Below are 24,492 nucleotides of genomic sequence, written 5' to 3'. Positions count from 1 at the left end.
AGAGCGAAAGCTTCGTCCCCAATAAAAACATATGGCTGTGGATTGTTGTTTGTGTTTGGTAAAGGATTTGGTTCAGGAAGATTAAGTTTTTTAGCATATAACATTTTTCCGAATGGGGGCATTCCTTAAATATATTGGAGTCCCCTTCTCGACCATAAGACCCAACATCGATTGTGATAAATTGTAAATTTGCATCGGCTACAGCCATGAGTACCACAGAAAAAAACTTTTTATAATTGAAAAACAATGATCCAGAATTACTAGGATTTTTACATCGGATATGTTTGCCGTCAATAGCGCCTAAGCAATTTGGAAAGTTTGTTTTAACATTAAATACACTTGAAATCTCCAACCAGTCATTCGTGGTAGGCACAGGCATCTCTGTTGGCTGTAAAACTGTCCACAATACTTGACACGTTTCTTTAACTATTATTCCGATCGTACTCCTTCCAACTCGGAAATCAAATTTTAAAGCAGCAAAATAGGTGCCAGTTGATAAATATCTTAAATGAAAAAAAAAATTACATATCGTTTAGTTTTATAGAATAGGTAGGTGCCTACCAAAATTTAAAATAAAATACTGATATAAATAATAGATTCTGAGCGGAGCGAATAATGTATTCGATTTTCAATGATCTATATGTATTTTATTTGAGTCTGTATATACGATAAGTAGTCAAAAAATGCTTTGAGTAGGTACATTATGCAATATTTTCATCAAATGTCTAATATTAAGCATTTTATATTATACATAATAATATTTTCAAAATATTTTGACACTATTTAAGCTATTTAATACGCATAAGAGACTATCGATTTTGATTAGTTGTTCTAAAATTATTGTTGTTAAAATTTATTACATGGCCACATAGGCGTAGGTATATAACAAGATCATAAATTGTTATTGGTGTAATTAAAAATAGTATAAAGTTGAGTATAATTTTACAATAATTTTTTATAAGTGTCTAAAATTTGAATTTTGCAAAATTCGTGAACAATTGCAAATTATTTAGAAATATGTATATTACTTTTCATGTATACAGACTAACTAAAAAATAAAAATAAAAAATAAAAGTCATCGTTCCGATCAAAATTCATTGGAAAATTCATTGGATGCACCCAGTACCTCCGTTCTACAGGTTCGTCTAACAAACCGAATGCCTCAGCTACAGCAACAACTTTAACCCTTTGCCGATTCATTTTTAAATATAACTTTTAAGCTATATTAAATATGATTAAATATAAATTAATGTATTTTAAAAGTGTAAAGCTTACGAAATTAAAATATAATATAATATAAATTACTTACTTGTAAAATAATATCAAATTGTTTTGATTTAAAATTAAGCAGTGTCTGAATAATATCAATATTTCTCTAAGTATTCAATAATTATAGTTAAATCTTAAATGAGATGTTAAGTATCAAATGAATCATACGTCAGTCCTATACAAGCGTTTGAACTGTTGTGGTCCATGAAAAAATGAAAAAAAAATGGTGGGAGAAAGCTGTTTTGGCAGGAACAAAACCGCATAGTGTGGCATACTGAATACCGTCCGGTCAAAACGCATCCGATTTACCCGGACCCGCCAAAACGCATAGTGTGGCTAGGCCCTTAGTTCTATAACTCTTTTCAAAACTTTTACACGGGATAGCCAACGTACGTCAGTATGGAATAGTAATGAATCCCATATCTTCACATAAAATTTTAAAAAGTCGAGAATTTAGGGCACGGGTTTTCACAAAATTTACCATTGATACTACGTCATTCATAATTGAATTCAGTTCACAGCCAATTTTTCGAAAAATTAAATGTTCTCTATGTATAATGCAATGAACAAATCTTATATCAGGACTAACTTTCATAACTTCTGCTTTAAACCCTGATATTCTACCAGTCATTGCTGCTGCTCCATCTGTACATACACCAACACATTTGGTCCAGTCTAATTCGTTTATACACGGAAAAAAATAATTTCGTTATAGTAAATAGTTGACAACTTAGTGGTTGAATCAGCTTTATTGATAGTTCTATTTACTTATTCATTTAGTAACAGCTAATAAAACTGTATTGTTAAGTATTTTAAGTTCATCCAACTATCTATAAAGTAAAAACTAGGTATTAACTACATTGTATAGTAGAGTTACCAAAATAAATCAGTTAGAATTTCTGAAACTGTTTGTTTGTTTATTCCAATAATAACATTTTGGTATGGTTACTGTGATATTTGATAACGTTTACTATACTGTATAGTTGCACACAATATTACTGTTTACACTTTAATGGTGCGGCGAACTGGCGACCGCGTGCGTACTGCGTTGCAACTTGCACTACTTGCAGGTTATACAGTATATTACCTACACCAAATTTTGTTGTCTGCACGATTCATAAACTATATTTAAATATTTAATATTGATTATTATGCCAACCTATATAAACGTTTTATTTCAATTATGGCTGATGAGTTTGTTGTAAACATTTTAAATGAATTCAAATTAAGTGAAAGCATAATACAAGTATTTAAAGGTAAGTTAATTATTGTAAATATAACTGAGCTTTGATTATAAATAATTTAAACATAATCTACCTACCTACACAATATATTATCGAAGTGAAATAATATTTATGATTTTTTACAGATGAAGACATTGATCGTTTGAGTTTTTTATGTTTAACTGAGAGTATGTTGGCTAATTTGATACCGTAAGTGGGCCAGAGAGCTAAAGTTCTAAACAAAATTAATGAATTAAAAAAGTTGGAAGAAAGTAATAGTACTCAAGCTGTGGTAAGTACTTTTAACCTATAAACCTATCTCATTAGTTAAACACATAGGTACTGTTATTGTAGAGTAAATTAATATTTAGTGTCATGGTACCAATCCTGATATAGGTACCAGCCACCAGGTACCTAACTAGAAATAATGACGTATAAAGTATCTAACCTTCCTAGTCACAACTCATACATATTAATTTATATTCTTAAATAGAAATCAAATTAATTTTCGTAGGTTATGTTTTAAATTTGGAATACCTAAATTAAAATTTGAGCAACTTATTTACTAGCATGCAACTTTTTGCTAACTATAAACTTAAAACTTGAAATTCTAAGCATTGACTTAACTTAACCAATTAAATTTAATATTTTCCATGAACTTGCTCACATTTTGTATTGGCCATAGTTGGTGATCCCTCATTACAACAATACATTATTGATGTACATAGATATTATGTATTTTATAGCAGGTTGATTCTGGTTCCACTAAATATAATATATTTGACAATGGAAATTTAAGAGAAATATTACTGTTGGAAGATAATTCTGTGTTCACAAATAATTCAGCACACAATTTGTTATACGATAAGAACAATACAAATTTATTTGATGATAATATAAATTCTAACTTAAATGAAGATACTCCCAATAATATTATAAGTTATGATGATACAAATGCTAATTTAATTAGTTTGAATAATGTAATAGTTTCACCAGAGCCTGTAAGTGTTAAGAGTTTTATATAATTTAGGAAATACTAGGAAGTACTTTATATTGTGTATTCTAATAAATATAATATTTCTTAAAAATAATATAGGAAAAGAAAAACACAGTAAAAGAAATCCTATTGAATCACTCCGAGGGAAATATAATTTTAAATTTTTATGAAGCTCATCAATCATTGAACAGTCTTATGAGAAATAAAATGACTCATGTTATCATTACTTCTATTTTACAACAAAATGAGAACCAGACTTTACAAAAAAAATGTTTTGAAACTTTATCATTAGATATCATTAGATTATTTCCTACCGAAACCACTCAGACATATTTTATTCCATATCAAAGAGAAGGAAACAAAAAAACGCCTAATAGAGGAAAACTTTGGGATAAATATTGCAATCTAAGAAAAATAATTAGAGAAATTTCAAATAAAAATAAATCTTCTAAAGCAATACTTGATAGTTCAGATTCAACACACTCTATTAATTATGAAGGTACCTAACTTAATTTATTATATGACTGAAATAGTGTTCTTATTATATTTTTTAAATTTTAAATTGTTTTCAAACACTAGGAATTGAGGATGACATTCTTTGGTTGAAGAATAATATAGCTCCTTGGGAAACACTTTTAGAGAAATGGGATAAAACTTTTCAACTACGATATAACAATAGTGTTAAATTTAGCGAAGAAAAAAACATGTGTTTTAAAGATTATCCGGGGCTAAAAACTTCAACTGCATTTGTATTGGTTAGTTTAAACTTTTAATTTATATAATTAAAACTATAAACCTTTATATCTATTAACCTTTTAACCAATTACAATTATATTCTTGAATTAAATTTAGATTGAGAATGATTTTAATAAATTATACCCGGAAAAAGCATTTACTTTCTTTGTAAAATTTGATTTATTTAAGAAACAACTTATTGTGTATATAGAAAAATGTACATCCAAGTTTAGAGAAAAATGTTCAGTTTTAATTAATGAATTGAAAACCCCTAGTTCATCAGGCGAGTGAAATAATATGAAATAATAATTAAATATTTAATTATTTAATATTTTGTGATAGGAGTTTTATAATTTTTGAGTTAACTCTTCTCATATTTATTTTACTTTTCAGGATGTGATGATATTGCAGCTATAAAATTGTTAATGGAACTATTTTCTCCAGTTAATATAAAACGTAAAATTGGATGTAACTCTAAAACACAATGGCGTCCGTCTAAAATTGAAATGCGACAAGCTTTCATATACTTTACTAATGTAAGATATATTAATATCTGCTTTAATTAATTTTTTCATATTTACTTTTCATTATTATAATTATATTGCTTGGATGTTTTCAGAATTTCACTCAATTGAAAGAAGTTGATGGAGAAAAAAAAGAAAAAGCATTAAGGAAAGGACATAGCGTTCAACCATATATGATATTTGTTACTGATGGAAACAATGATTTGGAAGTATCTTCATACTATGTAGTAATAAACAGTAATCATATAAAACTGGAAAGTCCCCAAAAAGCTATCGACATATGTTTCAAAAGTTTTTTTTCTTTTCATTTAAATTACCCAATTGATTGTGAAGTTATGTGGACTTTTGTTCAGAAATATTTTTATGATATAACCACCAAGTTTGACAGTAATTTTCAACAAGTAAATTGTATTATGCATGATTTAAACATTTTAAAATGATTAGTTTTTAATATTTTAATTTTAATTTTATTTGTACTTGTAGTTCATAAAAAAAAAAAAATTACATCATATAATAATTTACATTAGGTAAAACATGAAGCCAATTTGCTTTTTATGTTCCAAAGAAGTTGGTAGTAATAACCAACTTTTTAAACATTTTAAATTTTTCCATTCCAATTGCATTATTTCTAATTACAAATGTTATGTATCAAATTGTCAACGCCTATTTGACTCACTAAATTCTTATAGAAAACATTTAAAAATACATGATGAAAATCAGTTAATTGAAATTCAGCATTTAAATGACAATAACATTTTACACTCTCAAAATAATCATAAAACTCAGGATGACTCTAATACTGATAATCAAACAAATATAACAAATGAAACTACTGATATATCCATAGACAATTTTAAAAACTCAGTTTCAAATGATGCAATACAATTAATATCTAAATGGTACAATAAATCAATTATACCTAGAAAACATGTGCAGCTTTTAATAGAGGACATAAATTTTTCTCAAACTCATTTAAATATTCTAAAAGACGAAGTCATCAATACTTTAAAATTAAACGATTCTACTTGTAGCGCAGTGTCCCGTATTTCATCAATGTTTGAAGTTTTAGGTGACCCTTTTAAAGAACTAAAAACTGAATATCATAGGATAAAAAGTCTAGAGAATTTAGGGGTTCTTATAAAACCAACAGAAGTGCAAATAGGTAGTAAGAAAAAAAAATTCGAGGTGAAATTCAAACAATTCCTATTAATATTTATTTTATTTCATTGAGGTCAATTTTTAAAGTATTTTTTGAATGCCCAAATGTTTTTAAAACAATTACAAACCATTTAGAAGAGCTTTATTTATCTAAAGGAAATATTATTAGTAGTTTTGTTCAAGTAAATGAAAATTGGATTTTAAAACAAATTAATAATCCTAATAAATTATTCATACCATACATTTTGTTCTTTGATGATTATGAGACAAATAATCCATTGGGGGCACATGCAGGTGTACAAAAATTAGGAGCTGTATATATTTCACTAAGTCCGTGTCTGCCTTCTCAATATTCTTCAAAGATAAATAATATATTTTTAGCACTACTATTTAACTCAACTGTTAGAAAAGATTTTGGAAATCAAATTATTTTTAATAAATTGATTGAAGAAATTAATTTTTTAGAAACTATTGGTGTTGACATAGTTGTCGATAACAAAAATTATAAATTGTATTTTTCCCTAACATTAATAGTTGGAGATAATCTAGGTTTACACTCGATTTTAGGATTTTCTGAAAGCTTCATGGCTAACTTCCCATGCAGATTTTGTAAAACTTCAAAAGCAGACTGTAACATCCAAACTACTCAAAACCACAATAGTCTTAGAAATATGACAAACTATTCAGAGGATGTAATAATTAATAATTTGTCATTGACAGGAATAAAAGAACCTTGTATTTGGAACAATGTTATTAATTTTCATGTAACAACCAATTTTTCAGTAGATCTTATGCACGATTGCCTTGAAGGTGTGTGTAATTATGATCTATCTGAAATACTAAAAAGTTTTATTTTAAATTTTAAATATTTTTCATTAGAACTTTTAAATCAACGGTTGGTTGATTTTGATTATGGCCCCCATGATATACAACATAAACCTCAACCAATATCACCAGATTTTTTAAAAAAGAATAAACTTAAAATGTCTGCCGGCGAAATGCTATGTTTCACTCGTTGTTTAGGAATTATGATAGGTGACTTAATACCTATTAGCTCAGAAATCTGGCAACTCTATGTGATCTTCTTAAAGCAAATTATTAATATTTTAACTTCTAAAATAATAAATAAAGATTATCCATCTCTACTTAGAACATTGATAACAGAACATCATGAACTATATATAAAATTATTTAATACAAACCTAAAACCAAAACACCACCACCTTGTTCACTATCCATAAATTATGGAGAAAATTGGCCCTTTAGTACATGTTTGGTCAATGCGATTCGAATCAAAACATCGAGAGTCAAAAATGACTGCACAGTCCATTACATGTAGAAAGAATATTTGTTATTCCTTAAGTCTTAAACATCAATTAAAACTTGCATATCAAATGATATATTATCAAATTCTTTTAGTTTTGGTCGTCAAATTATATTGTCTAAATTTACTATTGATAAAATTACAAATATTTTAATTAATAACAACTGTTTATTGTATGACTTGAATCATGTTAAGTTTATATCTTGGGTTGATGCATATGGTACTCGTTATGTTAATGGTATTACACTACTATATAATATGGAAATTATTCCTAAGTTTATAACTATAAAATATATTTTTTTAACTGCTGAATTGACACCTTTTTTAATATGTTTTAAATTAAACACTCAAGAATTTAATGAGCATATGCAAGCGTTTAAAGTTACTAAATGTAGTGATTTGGTATGTTTTGCAATTAATCATGAACTAAGTTTGTGTATTTTTCATACATCTAAAAATGGATCAAGTTTTGTTTCTTTTCGTTAATTAGGTATCCTTTACTTTTTAAATCATATTTTAGTTTATAAGTAACTAATTTAAATTTTGTATTTAATACATTCACTTTTTTTATAAATTGTAAAATTACTTGACTTAAGTATATATCAAGTTTTGTATAATTTATTTTTTGTTAACAATTATGTTATTTTTGATAATTATGTTAATTTTTAAAACTTACTTTTATTTCTATACAACTTATGTCTAAATATATTATTATCATATTATTAATAATTTAGTGTTGTTATTATTTTTATTTTTTCCTGGTAGGGCTCCATTAATTATGGTTGGATTTTACGATATATATTATTATATGTAAAATTTAAAATTGCCTGGGTAGGGATCTAGTACCCCTGGATCAGTGGCGTGCTCAGCTTTTTTGAAAGGGGGGGGGATATTCAATTTATTCAAATTATTTTATATTTGTAAATACATTATACACATACAAGTTTTTTTCGTGTAGATAATAATCATTAAAAAAATCCAATGTGGGGGATATGACACCCTGATCCCCCCCGTGAGCACGCCCCTGCCCTGGATGCCCTAAATAGTAAATAGTAAATATACCACCGAATATAGTTCATGTAATTTAATTACATGGTTATTATTACTATATACATTTATACATTAACTAACCTGTTTGGTTGGGGAAACTATTTTATGACTTATATTTACCATATTATTTAATTAGATTAACAATTAAAATATGTCTTTACAACATTATGACATATTTATTATAACTAAATATTTAGTTGGGAATGCAACTGAATAATATTGTTACCTCTACTATAATATTCCAAACAAACGGTTTTAGTAAATGGAACTAAATAAAAATTTTGTCCCTATATTAACCCAGAAATATAGTTGTAGATACCATTATAATAGTAAATACAAACATACATTTTTTTGCGTGTAAGAAAAAAATCATTTACCTACTTTTTTAAATATATCTATGCCTTTTGTTGTCTCGGAAGAGTTTCACAAAAAAGTAAATCTTCATTTATTTCTGGATTATATTGATATCTCACAAATACCATTAACTGGGCATTATTTGTAAGATCTGTCGATCCATCGAGTTGTATTGCAAAAGTGTCACTATTTTTAATTTTAATTAATAATTGAGATTTCATACAATCCCCCATATAGTCTATTCTTCTTTTAATAGTATCATTAGAAATAGGGATGGACCGTAATGCATCTGCAATTTTATCACCGTGTACAATTTCACATATTTTTATTGCTGCAGGTAAAACCAAGTTTTCTCCAATAGTAAAACTTTTTTTAGCTTTAGCAATTAGTAAAGCCATTTCAAAAGAAGCTTTAAGAAGTGTTTTATTTAAATTAGTATGTTTATCAAAAAAAACTACTTGCCGACTTTGTTCTGATGCTTTTCTTTCAAAAAAATCAGACGTTTTATTTTGGTGTTCGGGGTGCATAGTAATTAAATGTCTACTTAAATTTCCAGGTCTCATGCAATCGTTTGAGAGTGTATTTGAACATATGGCACACATCGATCGTTCTTTCTTATTTACGCATAATGTAATAAAACCAAATTTTATATATTTTGAATTGTACTTGCGTTTTTTTTTATTGTTTGCAGGTAAAAATTCATTTTTTCTTTTGCTGGTTGTTGAACTAGAATTATCTGTCTGAAAATCTTATGTTACTAGTTGAAGTAGAAGTATCTGATTTTATATTTCCTTTCAACCACTTTTCCATTTTAAACTTAAAATAATATTATTAACACCACACGTCCACATGAAACACACGATATCGAGCAAAGAAACGCGACTGTACTGCAAAGGCTTTACGTTTACATCATTAAAGTTGTTATGCATTATAAATATAAATAATAACATAAACGTATTATATAGACATTTATTGTTAACAGTATAAATCGTAATGACGTACAATATATTTCTCTTCACTAAAAACCGATGGATAGTCCCCACCGATCGTAATATAATACTTATGATTATTGTTAGTATAAACAGTATAGTTGTAATACTAATATCATATAATATAAATGCTGAATATGAAACATCTTTTTCCTTAAAAAAAAAAAAATATACATATATATATATATATACAAGGTGTTCCAAATTTCATGTGACAGCAGATTTCAGCATGATCTACTCAAATTAGGAAAAAATGACCAATGTGAAAACTTATTTGAATCGCATACTCTAAACTAATTTGATATTAATTTTTTTTTATTATTAGTTAAAAGGGGGAGATTTTATGGGTAACTTTTAAAATTCAAATGGGAATCTATATTTTTGAAATATGATTCTTATAGGATTTTTTTTTAATGAATTTTGACGTATCATTCATAATTGTTGGTTGAAAATTAAAGAAGCTATTTACATTCGAATTTTGTATTTAATTTGTAAAAATGCCATCAATGAATAATAATAATAATATACTTGTGCTTCTGTTATACGCCGATGCATTGTTGTACCTACAATCTTTATAATCTGTACGTTATCTAACTACCAATTTACCAGTAAGAAAACGTGTATTTGTTATCTTAATTTAATTTTATATTACATAGGTCAAGTCACATGATTCTATTGATAAGAAAAATAAAAATAAAACAAGGCATTAGATAATAATATAGGTACCGTCTACATATTATGTATATTGGATATTGTTTTATTTATAATCAATGCTATGGAACGGGTTTTGTGTCCTCAATAATTTTACATAATATTTATTATTTATAATATAAAATTAGAAATAAATATCATTCAGTTGACAAATAAGCAATAGCTAATTATACCAAATTGTTGTATAAATGTTATTATACTGCTTACAATTATTTAAAATGTATACAAATAGGTTAGGTACCTACCTGTATTTTTGACTAATGTAGGTGCCTATTCATATTTTATAAATTTAAATAATAAATAATAACCAAGGCTAGGAACTTAAAAATATGCAATTTATTGAATAAAATACATTTTACATACAAAATTTAAAAATTTAAATTAGGTAGGTGTCTGAAAAAAAATTAGAAGAAATTTAAAAAAAATTAACACCGCACGCTTATGTATTTAATTACCTACGATTATACAATTTATTTATATCATGGTACAAAATATTAATCCAGTGGTAAATTTGAATAAAAATAAATACGGGCCGGTCAGCGATCACTATTACAAGTTCTCAGTAGTAGATATAAAGATTATAATATTATTTTTGGGAGCAATGGTAATAGCCGTTGATGAATTTATTTATTTTGTCAAACAATATAAAAGTATAAATTTCTAAAAAAAAAATTATTCACGTTAATTCTATGATATTACTTATATGCATATAATTAATGTTCTTATACCTAAAATATGCGAATTTGTACAAAAAATCACAAAATATTCAAAATTATGCAACAAACATTTTTGTATTTGTAATATGTATACTTACTATGAATCAAATTTGTATCGAATCAGATTTTCAATATGCACTTTCTAAACAAATATGCAAATGCTTTAAGTTCCGAGCCTTGGTAAGACTATAACATACTTACATACCTATACTTTCATATTATGTTTGAATCAACTTAATATTAAATATGGATATCATTTCTAAACGCTGCAAAATGACAACATTAATTTCAAAAACTTGTATGATTAAACCTCGCGTTCAACATAATGTTGAATGATGCATATAAAATCAAACAGATTTTGAAAAAACATCACCTTTTCACAACATTAAGATATGATCAATCTAATATTAAATTATAATAACTAGGGCTTGGATGTTGTTACATTAATTTTATTAAAATTAATAATTCATTTATTAAAGACTAAAGGTTATGGCTAGACTTAAAAGCTTTAAACACAAACATATACGCATAAAAATATGAGCAAATATGTATACTCTAGAAGTCTAGAACAAGACAATTTTGACTGAATTTATTAAAAATGTATTTAATTATTATTAATGTATTATCAATTTTTCCTTTTTTTTTTTTTTAAATAATTGTACCTATTGCTCCAATGGCTTGAGCAAGAAAAAAAAATGATAGGCCATAGGAGGGTTTATCTGCAGCATGGATCATCACATGTAAGTTACACAATATTTACACAACATTGGTAAAATATGTATATCACATTTGTGTAAGCAATTTGAATTTTTAAGCTACATTTTTATGAAATTTTTTTTGCTCTAATAAGTAGAAACCTTATAACCTTATTAATTAATTATAACAACATCAAAGTCCTAATCATGACATCAAACATAATCATCAAGTATTTTAAATATGTCAATTGCACCAGTAAAATCGTAATATATGTATTCTGAGTGGTGAATAAGGTTAGGTTTTACTGGTTTTAGACCGGGATTGAACATTTTTTTAGAAGCATTTTCAGTCTGGATTTAGGGCAATTTAAAAACTTTTAATTTAATTTTACTAAATAAATATAGATTTGAAATGTGTACAATTTTCATAAGAAAGGATATAAAGACAAATAATTGTTGAACCATTTAATACATTATAGTATATTCAAATTAGCAAGGAATATGCAAGATATGGAAGGTAAAATATAGGTAAAAGTTGTTAAAAAGTTATATCAATATAGGTACCAACTATTTGTTTAAAACACTCGCATACTTTTATTTTCAACAAGTGTAAACTCTCAATACAATATTATAATTATGACTGCCATTTTACTTGCGGAATTTTGGTCCACGCCAGAGGTTTAAATGAGGTCAATCATCTTCTTAAGGTATTGGTATACACTATTAATTAATGTGATCAATGTTTAAACAAATTAGTAGAAAATAATTATTAGCAAAATAGCAAATCTAGATATGAGTATCTAAAATATTCTGATTTGTCCACTTTTCATTATGATATCATTATGGAGAATATGATTTAATAAAAACAATGATGTCACATTAGAAAACTTAGGAAATTAAGAATACACTTAGAGTTGTGATAAAAAAGCTAATTTGAAATCCTAGATAGGTACAATAATGAATAATGACTTTTAGATTAATTGAAGAATAATTTTATTGAGAATAATGACGACTATGAAATTTAAAAATGTCTTATTCAAAATGGTTCAACTTGTCTACATTTCAAGAATTTAAAAATGTTTTAATTCATAATTTATTCTTAAAAAAGTACATTTTTTTCTTAAACTGTTTGAAGAAAATGGATCATATCCAATAAAACAGTTTTAATTTAAATCAATGGGCTAAATAAAAATTAAGTTAAGTCATGAGTCAGGAATTGAAGTAAAATAATATTAAATACATTAGTATTATATGTATAGATATTTAGGTGCTGAAATATACTGAATTGTGCCCCTTAATATAACACTGTATATGGTATAATGTATTGATAATAGATAAGTAAATGTATTAACATTACCACTCAGAATATAAAACTGGATTAAGCATTCTATATTATGTTATTCTTAGATATCTATCTTGCGTACGTAAATTGTTATACTAACATAATTAAATACGACTTTGAAGGCATTTACAAATTGATAAATAATCAAACTATACATATCCTCAAATTATAACTAATGATGGTGATGAATACAAATATAATTTTTCTATGATATAAACAAGTACCTTCTTAGAGTAAATAGAGTTCTTAGTCTTCTGATGTCAGTTTAAAATAAATGCAAACATTTCCAGACGATAACAACCAGTTGACGAAAATAATATCAACCAGATTGAAATAATGAAATATTTAGATATTATGTGTTTTAATTTATATTTAATTTAACTTTTAAGTTTAAAGCATTTTTCGTGGTTTTAACTGTCATATAAAATATTATAAAGTAATAAGTGACAAGCGTTATCAATTATCATAGAGTTAGCACGCGATTTATAGACCTAACCTTGAAGCTTGTATAGATTAGTACATCAAAGATAGGTACTATCACTGAGTATCACTATGACTATGACAATACTACATACTATACCTAGGATGTATATTATTATATTCATGCAAATTATTATACCTAAATGTATACATATTTACTTTATTAATGTATATAGCAATTAAAGCTGAAATATTGTTGTAGTTGTAGCATCCATAATATGTGTACAATACATTTATTTTCCCATGAAATTAAAATATAATCTATTAATGGAAAGTAAAAGAATGAAATGTCCTTTGTTGGCGCCTGTTGCATTCATTTATTTTCATGGATAAATATTAAATAATACTTAAATGTAGTTTGTATTTTGTTGGTAATTGGTATGTATTTGGTATACAGACTCTTTACACTTGTGCGTTCAAGTTTGTAAACTAAATTCTAACATCTAACCTTTAATTATAAACATAGTGTGTTTAGACTTCAGACATTAGTTGACAGTTATATCACATTAAAATGCATTTATACATGATAAAATTTATCATTCATTTATATTTTAGAATCTTAAAAACTATGTAGATATTCTAGTATCAAGTAAGTTTTATATTTTATAATAATTTATAATATTGACAACTTTCAGTCTTAACTTTTAAGTATTTTTCAATTTAGAAAAGTCAGCAGTTAACTTTTCCATATCCATGGGCATGGATAAAGGTCAGCATGATGGCATTTCGTACTACGCATTGGCCATAGAACGTTTTCTGTCTATTGTACAACAGCGAACCTGTTAATTTATAGTAAATTACTCATTTAATGTATGCTTAAATTGATTATAAAAATATCCTCTTATTATATTACCACTCCTCCTTTGGTCCAATACGCATATCTATATTTCGCCTTTTTTATAATAGATGTGTCTTCTTCGGTTATAGGTTTGACCAAATTCACCAATCCTTTGAAGTCTGAATGCATAGGACACCACCATTCCGTGCACTATAGTAAAATATTATTTACCAGTAAGTATGTTCTTTAAAATATAAAATATTACTTTGGTAGGTACTTATTTAATTTTTGATTTTTTTTTCTTTAAACAGGTTTGCTGGCTTTGTGATGTTAACTATTTAATAAATGTGCACAATTTACCTTTACCACCAAATCTATACATTCATTATTAAATGTCTTGACTGCCGGTTGTTGAGGTTGAAGTTGATCGCAAGTTGGAGTGTCTTTGTTCCGGCTTGTACATGGTTCTTCGATAATCGTGTTAGTAGAATTGGAGGGTTGAAGCTGCTCTATAATATTGTTCTCCAATTTAGCCAATTTTTTATCCAAAAGCTCCTCAATATGATTTATTGTGACCATTTTTTCTATGTCCTTTTTCTATAATTTTTGTTTAATAGTATGTATTATTTTAAGTATTTTAGTTTTAGTTTTTAATATTAGTAGATTAGCTGTTAAATTTATCTTACCAATCCCACAACTTTTTTTTTCAAATGTTCATTTTCCATATACATGGCATCATATCTTTGTTTTAAGGCCGTATGTTTTGCCTTCAAATCATCCTGTAGTAATTAAATATTTAATTTCATAGTTAGTTAACGATAGTTTTAATAATTGCAATGTAAGTTTTTTTTTTCAATGTTACTTATTAGATATGTATAAAGAAAGCAAGTTTTGATAAACTGTAGAAACATTTCATAATAGGTGTATTAAGGCCCACACATGCTGTGGTAGCAGCAGTCGCGTTATAACGCAGTTAGACATATATACTGCTGCTGCTCCAATGTGTGTTATCCTTAAGCAAACTTTATTAAAATCTGAATAATATGTGTACCAATTTTAATGAAGAATCGCCAATCTCTTCCTTAAGTTTTTCATTCAGCTCATATACTTCACTTAAGTCGGAGTGTAATATATCATTTTGAATTTTAAACTCATGTGCTACCTGTGTATTAACCTGGTATTATAACATTGAAAAATTTAAAAAAAAAATAGCAGAGTAGAAATACTTTACCTGGTTTTTTGATTCCAATGACTCGTATAACAAAGTATAGCCATATTTATAAAATTCTAATTCTGATAAATCTTTGTGTGTATCCTTTACTAGATAATCATCATATGTTTTGGGATATTTATCCATTTTTATTTAAAATTTAAACTGTTAAATATTAAACTAATGTAAAAGAACAAAATTTAATATCAATATGAAATGTATACATATAATTTAAAATAAAATGCACAATATATTATGTTGTAAAGTAGACTGATACTGTTTAGACCATTGTATTAGATGCATAAGATAATGTTGTAAAATATATCATTTTTATTTTTTACTTATATTTAGGGAAAACCTTAACTTTATCTAATCACAAATGTTAACATTTGTTCTCTGTAAAATAACACATGTATAGTTGTACATTTATATTATCTTCAATAAAATATACATATATTTTAATTTGTTATTCATTTTCTTGTTTATTATTGAACACAACTTAATTTTGAAAGTTTGTGTATAATTTATTTAAATTATACCATGCCGTTATTTACCTCCGAAGAAAAAGTCGACATGATTTTTGTATACCGTGAGTGTAACAATAATAGTCGAAAATCGCTGGAGTTATATAGAGAAAGATTTCCTACTAGAAATCAACCTTCCCGAATGATTTTCTCACGTTTAGTAAATTGCTTAAAGAAAACTGGACATTTTCCCGACGGAAAACACCAGTCGCACATGAGAAATGTGACCCATATTGCGGCAGAAGAAAATGTAATTACATATTTTACAGCATTTCCGAATACATCTTTATCCAAAGCATCTAATGATCTTGGTATATCGAAAACATCAGTACACAGAATTCTAAAAAGGCAAAATATGTTTCCTTATAAAATTCATATAGTTCAACATCTCCGTGCTACTGATTATGATAAACGTATGAATTTCATTGCTTGGTTTAAGGTAAGCAATCATGTGTAATAAACTATAACTTATAATTATTAGAGACCAGATTTATATTATCTTAAAACACCTAATATATGATGTAAATATTCTCTAAAAAAGCTTCAAAGAATAGTATGTCCACTGTATTTTTTGTTGAATGGTTCATATTAAAATGATAAAAAAAATTGTAAATGTTCAAATAAGAAATATGCTTATAACTTTTTTCTACTAACTCAGAATTGAACGAATCGGGTACATATTTTACTCTCATAAGACTGCAATAAACCAGTAACGATATGTAAAAACATATAAATCCGGTCTTTACTTATAATAAAAAAAAAATTTTTTTTCACTAAATTTTTATTGTAAAACAACATTCATAAAATTTAGTTTTAATTTTATACATTGTTACATCGATAGTTAATTATTAAACAATAATAATGTATTTTAACAGGTTATAATGGAAGATGATCCTTCACTTATAAATAAAATATTATGGACCGATGAATGTAAGTTCCAAAATAATGGCATATTGAACCGTCAAAATTCTCGGTATTGGAGTGAAAAAAATCCTTGTTGGATGAGAGAGAGTAAATTTCAAGTCATGTGGAGTATAAATGTGTGGTGTGGAATTATAGGTGATACTTTGGTAGGCCCATATTTTTTTGAAGGTATGATTTTTCTATATAGAACATTTATTAAACAGCCACAACTTTAAAAAAATAATAAACATGACATTTATATTATTTATTTAGGTATATTAACCGGGGAAAAATATTTACACTTTTTACAAAATATTTTAGAGAATATCGCTGAGGTGGTTTTCTAGATCTAATTAGTCTGGGTGTTTTATTTATTATTATAGTATCAGGATTTTGTTTTGCACCTACGGTTTCGATATTTTCAGTATTTTCATTTATTTGTCTAGTGGGTGTAAGTGAAATTGAATTATTCGCTGGTGTCAGCGATTTATCAATGAGTAATTGATCATTGTGTATCTTCCAAATAGTTCCGTCATCGAGCTCTACATCGTGTGTATTAAAACTAATCGATTTGATAATTTTACCCTTTTGCCATTTATTGTTATTATTCCTATAATCTCTAGCTAAAACATTATCACCTGTATTAAATGATACTATCCTATTACCACCATTGTTTATTTGTGATATTTGTCGTTCAATAACCACTTCACTTGTATTCGGCATTAACGCGTCAAATTGTAAACGTGTTGATCGACCTGACATTAGTTTAGCTTGCGTTTCTCGTGTTGTTGAATGAGGTGTATTATGATACATCAAAAGAAATTTATATAATTGGGATTGTGCAGTCGACCATTTAAAAAAAAAAAATTTTATTGTTTTGACTGCTGATTTCGCACAGCCGTTTGATTCTGGGTGAAATGGAGCGCCTGTCATATGCCTTATACCTAGATTTTTGCAATATGCTTGAAATTCAAAACCAGTGAAACATTTTGCACCATCTGATGTAATTGTTTTTGGAATTCCAAATCGTGCTATCGTTTCTGAAAATTTTTGAATAACAATTTCTGCTGGCATAGAATTTATTTGAAATACTTCTAACCATTTTGTGGTTGCGTCAACAATGACAAAAAAATATTTATTTTGAAATGGTCCAAGAAAATCGCAATGCACTCTAGTCCACGGTTTTTCTGGACATTTCCAAGGTGATGTTAGATTCTGGCGGATTTTGCCTGACATTAATACAATTGTCGCAACTTTGTGTGATATTTTCGATTTCTTTGTCCATTCCTGGCCACCAAAAGTATGATCTCGCTAAACTTTTCATACTGGAAGAACCCATATGACATGAATGAAGTTCCTTGAGTATATTATTTCGAAATTTAGCTGGTATAATAACACGGTAACCCCATAATAGACATCCCTGTTCCACTGCAATTTGAGTTTTTCGTAAATTATATGAATTAAGTTCTAAATTTTTAGAAAAATCACTATTCCATTCTCCTGTTTTGACTGCGTTTAATACTTTGGCGAGAATTGTGTCTCTACTTGTTTCAATTTTTATTTCAGACCAGTCTAATGTGAAAGGTGATTGTTCGTGAATAAAATTAAAACTAATACATTCTTCATTATGATTTTCAATTTTTAATTTTAAACCTTTTATTTGTGATAAAAAATCGGCTGTATTATCTTCGGATTTCTCATATTTTATGTCGAAATCGAATGATGATAAAACATAGGCCCATCGTTGTAACCTATTAGCCGCGTAAATTGGGATACCTTTCTTATCACCGAAAATATATATTAACGGTTTCTAATAGAAAATGCCTACCATATAAATAGTCATAAAATTTCGTAACCCCGTAAATAATTGCTAAAGCTTCTTTTTCAATTTGTGGAAATTTACATTCTGACTCAGATAGAACTCTTGATGCATATGCTATAGGTTTTTCAGTACGATCTAGGTACACATGGGAAAAAACTGTGCCTAGTGCATAAGATGATGAGTCTACAACGAGTTTAATCGGAATATTATGATCATAATGTGCCAATACGGGTTTCGAAATTAAAATTTGTTTGACTTTATTGAATGCTTGGTCACATTCTGGTGTCCAATTACATTCACTGCCGTTACGTAAAAGAGTGTACAATGGTATTAAAATATTTGTAGCGTTTGGAATAAAGTTTATATAATACGTAACTAAACCTAAAAATGATTTTAGCAATGTTTTATTTTCTGGGACAATGGCATCGTTTATAACATCTGTGTGTTTTGTTAGTGTATGTAAACCATTTTCGTCTAACCTGTGACCCAAACATTTAATTGGCTTTTGTATAAATTTGTATTTATTCAACTTTAATCTTAAACCTGCATTTGACAATACATTTAGTAATTTGTCTAAACGAGCATTGTGCTCTGTGATAGTGTCGTCTTGGAATATACCTATGCCCTCGAGACCTGCTGTGGAAGTTTCCATAGCTTTTTGAAACTCCCCTTCTGACGACTTTATTCCAAAAGGGTTACGTGTATAGCTAAATAAACCTTTATGTGTGATAATAGTGGTATATTTGCGATCCGATTCTTTAATAACCATTTGTTGGTATGCGTCTTTTAAATCTATTTTCGAAAAAAAATTTTGAACCACTAATATTTGCATATAAATGTTCTATTTTTGGAAGAGGGTATTCAGTCCCTTCTAATACCGGATTTATTATTATTTTAAAATCACCTTAAATTCTAACCGTGCCGTCTGGTTTTAATATTGGTACTATTGGATTTGCCCATTCGCTGTGATCGACGGGAACTAAAATGTTGCTTTTGATTAAACGCTCGATTTCGGATTCAACTTTTCCCTTTAATTCTAAACGAATAGACCTATGTTTGTAAAATTTAAGTACTGCCCCCGCTTTGATATTTAATGAAATTTCGTATTTGTTAAAAGTGCCTATTTCATCTTTAAAAACATTGTTATATTTTTTTATAATACTATCGACACTTACGTCATTTTCAATACTAAACAAGGTAAAACATTTTATGTTTTTTATATCATTTCGACCTATTAATGGAGGACCACTATTGTCGATAATATAAAGGCACATTGTAAATTTTTTATTTTGGTACACCGAATCGACAAATATTTTTCCTATCGGTTTAATGTCGTTGCCGACGTATTCAGATAGCGAAATGTCATTTTTTTTTTAATTTGATATGACTAAACAGTTGATAATATAATCTTTTTGAAATTACGCTATGTTGTGAACCGGTATCAATTTCGAAGCTTACATTATTGTTTTCTACAATTAAATTTTTTGTAAACGGTTTCACCGCTTTATTTTGAGAATTTTGATCAATTATGGAAAAAAAAGTATCCGAAAGATCATAATTAACTGTTTCGTCATCATCATTATTATCACACAAAAATTTATTTTGTGTTTTGATATTTTTCTTTTCTTTCTTACCCTTTTTACATACGGTGGACAAATGTCCTTTTTCACCACAATTGTTGCACTCGAAGTCCCTTGTATCTGCAGTCTTTTTGAAAGTTATTGGAACGGCCACAAATCCCGCATTTGATTTTTGATTCCTTGTATGTGTTGAACCCCTGCTTGGCAGTATGTCCATTATTTTTTTGTTGGTACTTCAAGTCTGCGTATTCTTCTTTTTTCCAGCCACTCTTGTCATTTATTGCAGCATCTTTATTGGCTGTCGCGATTTCCATTAGATTTGAATATGTAACTCCAATTTTTGAGGCATCCTCTTCTAACAAACGTTCTTGGATTGGTCCTGAACCCATTCCGACAATAAATATGTCTCTAATGACTGTTGTTGTTAGTTCCGACGAAAACCCACATTTTGAAGCAAGATTTTTGACACGTGCATCCCATTGGCACACCGATTCATCTTGTCTTTGTTTAGCTTGATAAAATGTATACCTATCCGCGAAGTACGATTTTATTGGTTTGAAATATTTGTTCAAACTTTTCATTAGAGTTACATAACTATAGTTACATATCATCTGCTTCCCTACCACGATATACGTCATTCGGCAAAGATTTTTATCCGTGTTATGTTCTGTTTTGTTACGTTTGACTTCAGAAAGTGAGTTTAACCATTACATTATTATTTACTACTGTTTTTTAGTTAAAGTTTATTTTTTAAAATTCTATATTGGCCGGCAGTTGTAGTGATACTCGTAGTCGGAGCAAAAAAATCATTTTTTCGGTATACAATTTTATAAAAGACCTATCGAAACAAGATGAAATTTCATCGTATAAACGTGCAAAATCGTTGACTGAATTAGACGATTTTGATGCGGATATAGTGCGTAGAACAGTGCACGAGTTCTACAATAGAGGTGAGTAACCAACAGCTCTTACTGTTTTAACGGAGGTAAAGAAGAAGTGCAATTGGGAAGGCTCTGTTTGGTCGATGCATACGCTTCTAAAAAATTTGAAATTTTCTTTCAAAAAGTGCAATGATGGAAGGAAATTTCTCATGGAAAGGAACGACATTGTTGCACTACGTTATATTTAAGAAAAATGTGTATACTTCGGGAAAAAAACGACACCCGTCCTGTCGTTTATTTGGACGAGACGTGGATAAACCAAAATCATAGCAGAACACGCATATGGCAAAATTACGAACACACCACAGGTTTAAAAGTACCCACTGGCAAAGGAGGTCGCCTTATTATTTGCCACGCAGGGTCTACAAAATATGGGTTTGTTAGCGATTCCAAATTAATATTTCGAGCTAACGTTAGAAGTCTTGAGAGTGACTATCATACCTCAATGAATGCCGAGGTATTTAAAAATTGGTTTATTGATATGTTGAACCACCTCAAAGAGCCGTCAGTTATTGTGATTGACAATGCTCCTTATCACTCAATGCTTAAAGATAATTTCCCCAAAAGTAATAGTCAAAAAATCGTTGTAGAAGAATGGCTGAAAAATAAAAATATTGAATTTTCACCACAAGAACGGCTGTCTGAATTATGTGAGCGTGTAAAACAACTTATTCCAATATATAAACGCTACGAATTGGACGAAATTGCACTGGAAAAGGGTCATGAAGTGATAAGGTTACCTCCATACCATTGTCAATATAACCCAATTGAGTTAATTTGGGCACAGGTTAAAGGGGAGGTAGCTATAAAAAATAATACTTTTAAGATGGCAGATGTACCGATTACGTACGATGTTCTTGTACTAAATATTTTTCCTCCAACTCGGTCATTAATGCAAATATTTTTTTTTTTGCTTCAATTCTTCCCTTACTCGGAAATTTTTTAGCTGTTATAGCTAAACCTATGAAAAACATGTCAATTTCGTCTAATTTTTCTTCCTCTCTCGTTAAAAGTTGCTCATTGCGTGCTTGTATTTTTTTAATCAATTCATTTCGTTCGTTTGATCGTTGAAGATATTGTGCAGGTATATATTTAGATTTTTTAGTTGGCGGTATTTCAGTTAATAAACTATTTTCTCTGTCACTAATAACTTCGTAATTTTTTTCTTGATCGTGAGTGGTAACCATTTCTTGAACCTCAGTGACGTTGGAAGTTGATCTATTAATTTAAAATAATATAAATAAAATATTCTTAACATTTTAAAATTGTTTTAGTTTTTAATTTTGTATATTTGAGTGTGGGCATTTATTTTTTCCTCGAAATTACGAAGACGAGTCTATAAATATTATTAAAAATATTTTTTTTAAACATTATTTTTGTACTTCATAACACTATAGTCATTTAAATGCTTAAATTTTATATCAATTATTATATCCAACAGGATTACAACTGTTTTGTTTTTAAGTTTGTATAGGATAAATAAAATAAAATAGTGTTATGGAGTCTGATAGATTATTACTTTTTAGGTATGTATATTTTACTAAAATATTTTAAGTTGACAGAATTTGAAAATAGTTTTGCTCCTATTATACATTTAACACAATTAACTGTCAAAAAATATTTTTTTTTAATTTTAACAACACAAACTAAGACATAATATTGCAATTTTTATTTTAAATTTTGGAAATTCATAAATATTTTAAAACATACAGTTTTTATAGTATATAAGTCGTCAGTATCATTTCTTATATTTTAAAAGCTGCTAACATACATTAATTGACTATTACGTCAAAAGTACCAATATTTTACGCACTGCCTGCTGTCACATGTTCTTGCAGGTCGAATCACTGTAGCGACAGGCGCTCGTAAGTTAAATCGACTATGGTGTCGAACGTGTTTTGGTATTGATAACATTTATAAACAACATTTATTATGCCCATGCATTGCTGTATTATGTCAATATGTCATTACATTGTTACTCTCTTGAACTTTTATGAATTAATAATATCTAATAAGGTGCATAAATCGGGGTAAAATGGGTTAAATACTCTTTATCACTTACGCTCGCTCATATTCAACTCGATCCAAAAAACCAAGATGAGGTGCCAAGTTCCATTTTTTTTTAGTCGCTGCTGATCCTGTTCCCGGCTTTCTCTTATTTCTGGAATATGAATCGCGAATATTCTTCCAGCGCTTTTTTGTATCGTCTACTAAATTATCAAATTACGTTCAAGTAATTACATAAAAATTGATAATTCTTTTAATAATCGAAAAAATTGAAATTTTTTATTTACCAGATTTTCCAATCTTGAGGGATATTTCCTTCCAGATACTATCCTTCATTATTATGTTTTTGTAATTAGCATCGGCCAAATCATACAAAATAGAATTGGCCTGTACTTCTTGAATAAGAATTTCATCCTCCGATGGAGAAAAAACTAATTTTGACGCCATATAAAAAATTTGTATAGACAAATTCGACAAATATGACCATAGTGTCGTCACGACGTGTCGCGCGGTACTGCTCTATGAGCAGTAGTGTCGTCGGTCGCGGCGACCCAAAGTTCAGTCGCAGCGACCTGTCGCGTCTTGCAAAACAGTTGATACCATTTTCCTATTAACAGATATTTACGACATGTCGTGGCGACAGGTCGCGCCTTGAAAAACGTACCTTAAGAAAGACAAAAACGTCGCGTTCCGTTCAGAGCTTCAATGCAATTGTGATAAGAATTCATACCTAACACATTAACATGACTCATGTTAATGTGTTATGACTATAAATTCCATATTCTAAAAATAGCTAATATGCGATATCAATATTTATACCCATGTTCTCAGAGAGTAGGTACTACTGTACTAGGCATGATAAAATAAATTTTATCATGGTACTATATAGGTACAATAACAATTGATTATATATTTTGTAAATTATTGATATTAAGAGGACGTTTCACCCGCATGTGTTGTCTCCGTCTTACAAGTGCGTAACATTACAAAAACTTTTACGCGCGGGAAAGAACCGAGAAAGATACAGTTATAACTAAAAACGAAATTTTCATCACATAAAAAGGAGAATTTTGTCTGTGCAATATCGTTTTTATTTTTTCGATATCAGAACTACAAAAAAAGTTATTCATGCTTAAAAAACGCAAAATTAATGTATTATA

The 24,492-nt window shown here is 28.1% G+C and overlaps 3 protein-coding genes and 1 pseudogene across 3 annotated transcripts; 2 read left to right on the top strand and 2 right to left on the bottom strand.

Annotated features, from left to right (window-relative positions):
• Positions 1 to 2,452: 2,452 nt before the first annotated feature.
• On the top strand, positions 2,453 to 5,188 carry LOC149061975 (uncharacterized; annotated as a pseudogene).
• A 3,487-nt stretch (positions 5,189 to 8,675) lies between these two features.
• On the bottom strand, positions 8,676 to 9,161 carry LOC107170091 (protein ZBED8L-like). The gene has a single exon (XM_015520109.2). The coding sequence runs from the start codon at positions 9,159 to 9,161 to the stop codon at positions 8,676 to 8,678; it is 486 nt and encodes a 161-aa protein (XP_015375595.2).
• A 5,514-nt stretch (positions 9,162 to 14,675) lies between these two features.
• On the bottom strand, positions 14,676 to 15,702 carry LOC149061974 (uncharacterized). The gene is made up of 4 exons (XM_089215166.1): positions 15,577 to 15,702; positions 15,397 to 15,519; positions 15,032 to 15,124; positions 14,676 to 14,936 (listed from the first exon to the last, which is right to left on the bottom strand). The coding sequence occupies exons 1-4, from the start codon at positions 15,700 to 15,702 to the stop codon at positions 14,676 to 14,678; spliced, it is 603 nt and encodes a 200-aa protein (XP_089071292.1).
• A 5,816-nt stretch (positions 15,703 to 21,518) lies between these two features.
• LOC107170092 (uncharacterized) lies at positions 21,519 to 22,271 on the top strand. The gene has a single exon (XM_015520111.2). The coding sequence runs from the start codon at positions 21,519 to 21,521 to the stop codon at positions 22,269 to 22,271; it is 753 nt and encodes a 250-aa protein (XP_015375597.2).
• The last annotated feature ends 2,221 nt before the right edge of the window (positions 22,272 to 24,492 follow it).

The sequence above is a fragment of the Diuraphis noxia genome, unplaced genomic scaffold (assembly GCF_037042655.1).
Source record: "Diuraphis noxia isolate RWA-SAM2 unplaced genomic scaffold, SU_Dnox_SAM2 contig0001, whole genome shotgun sequence".
NCBI lineage: Eukaryota > Metazoa > Arthropoda > Insecta > Hemiptera > Aphididae > Diuraphis > Diuraphis noxia.
The sequence above is the reverse complement of the archived record's forward strand: the minus strand, read 5'-3'. Positions and strand labels throughout refer to the sequence as shown.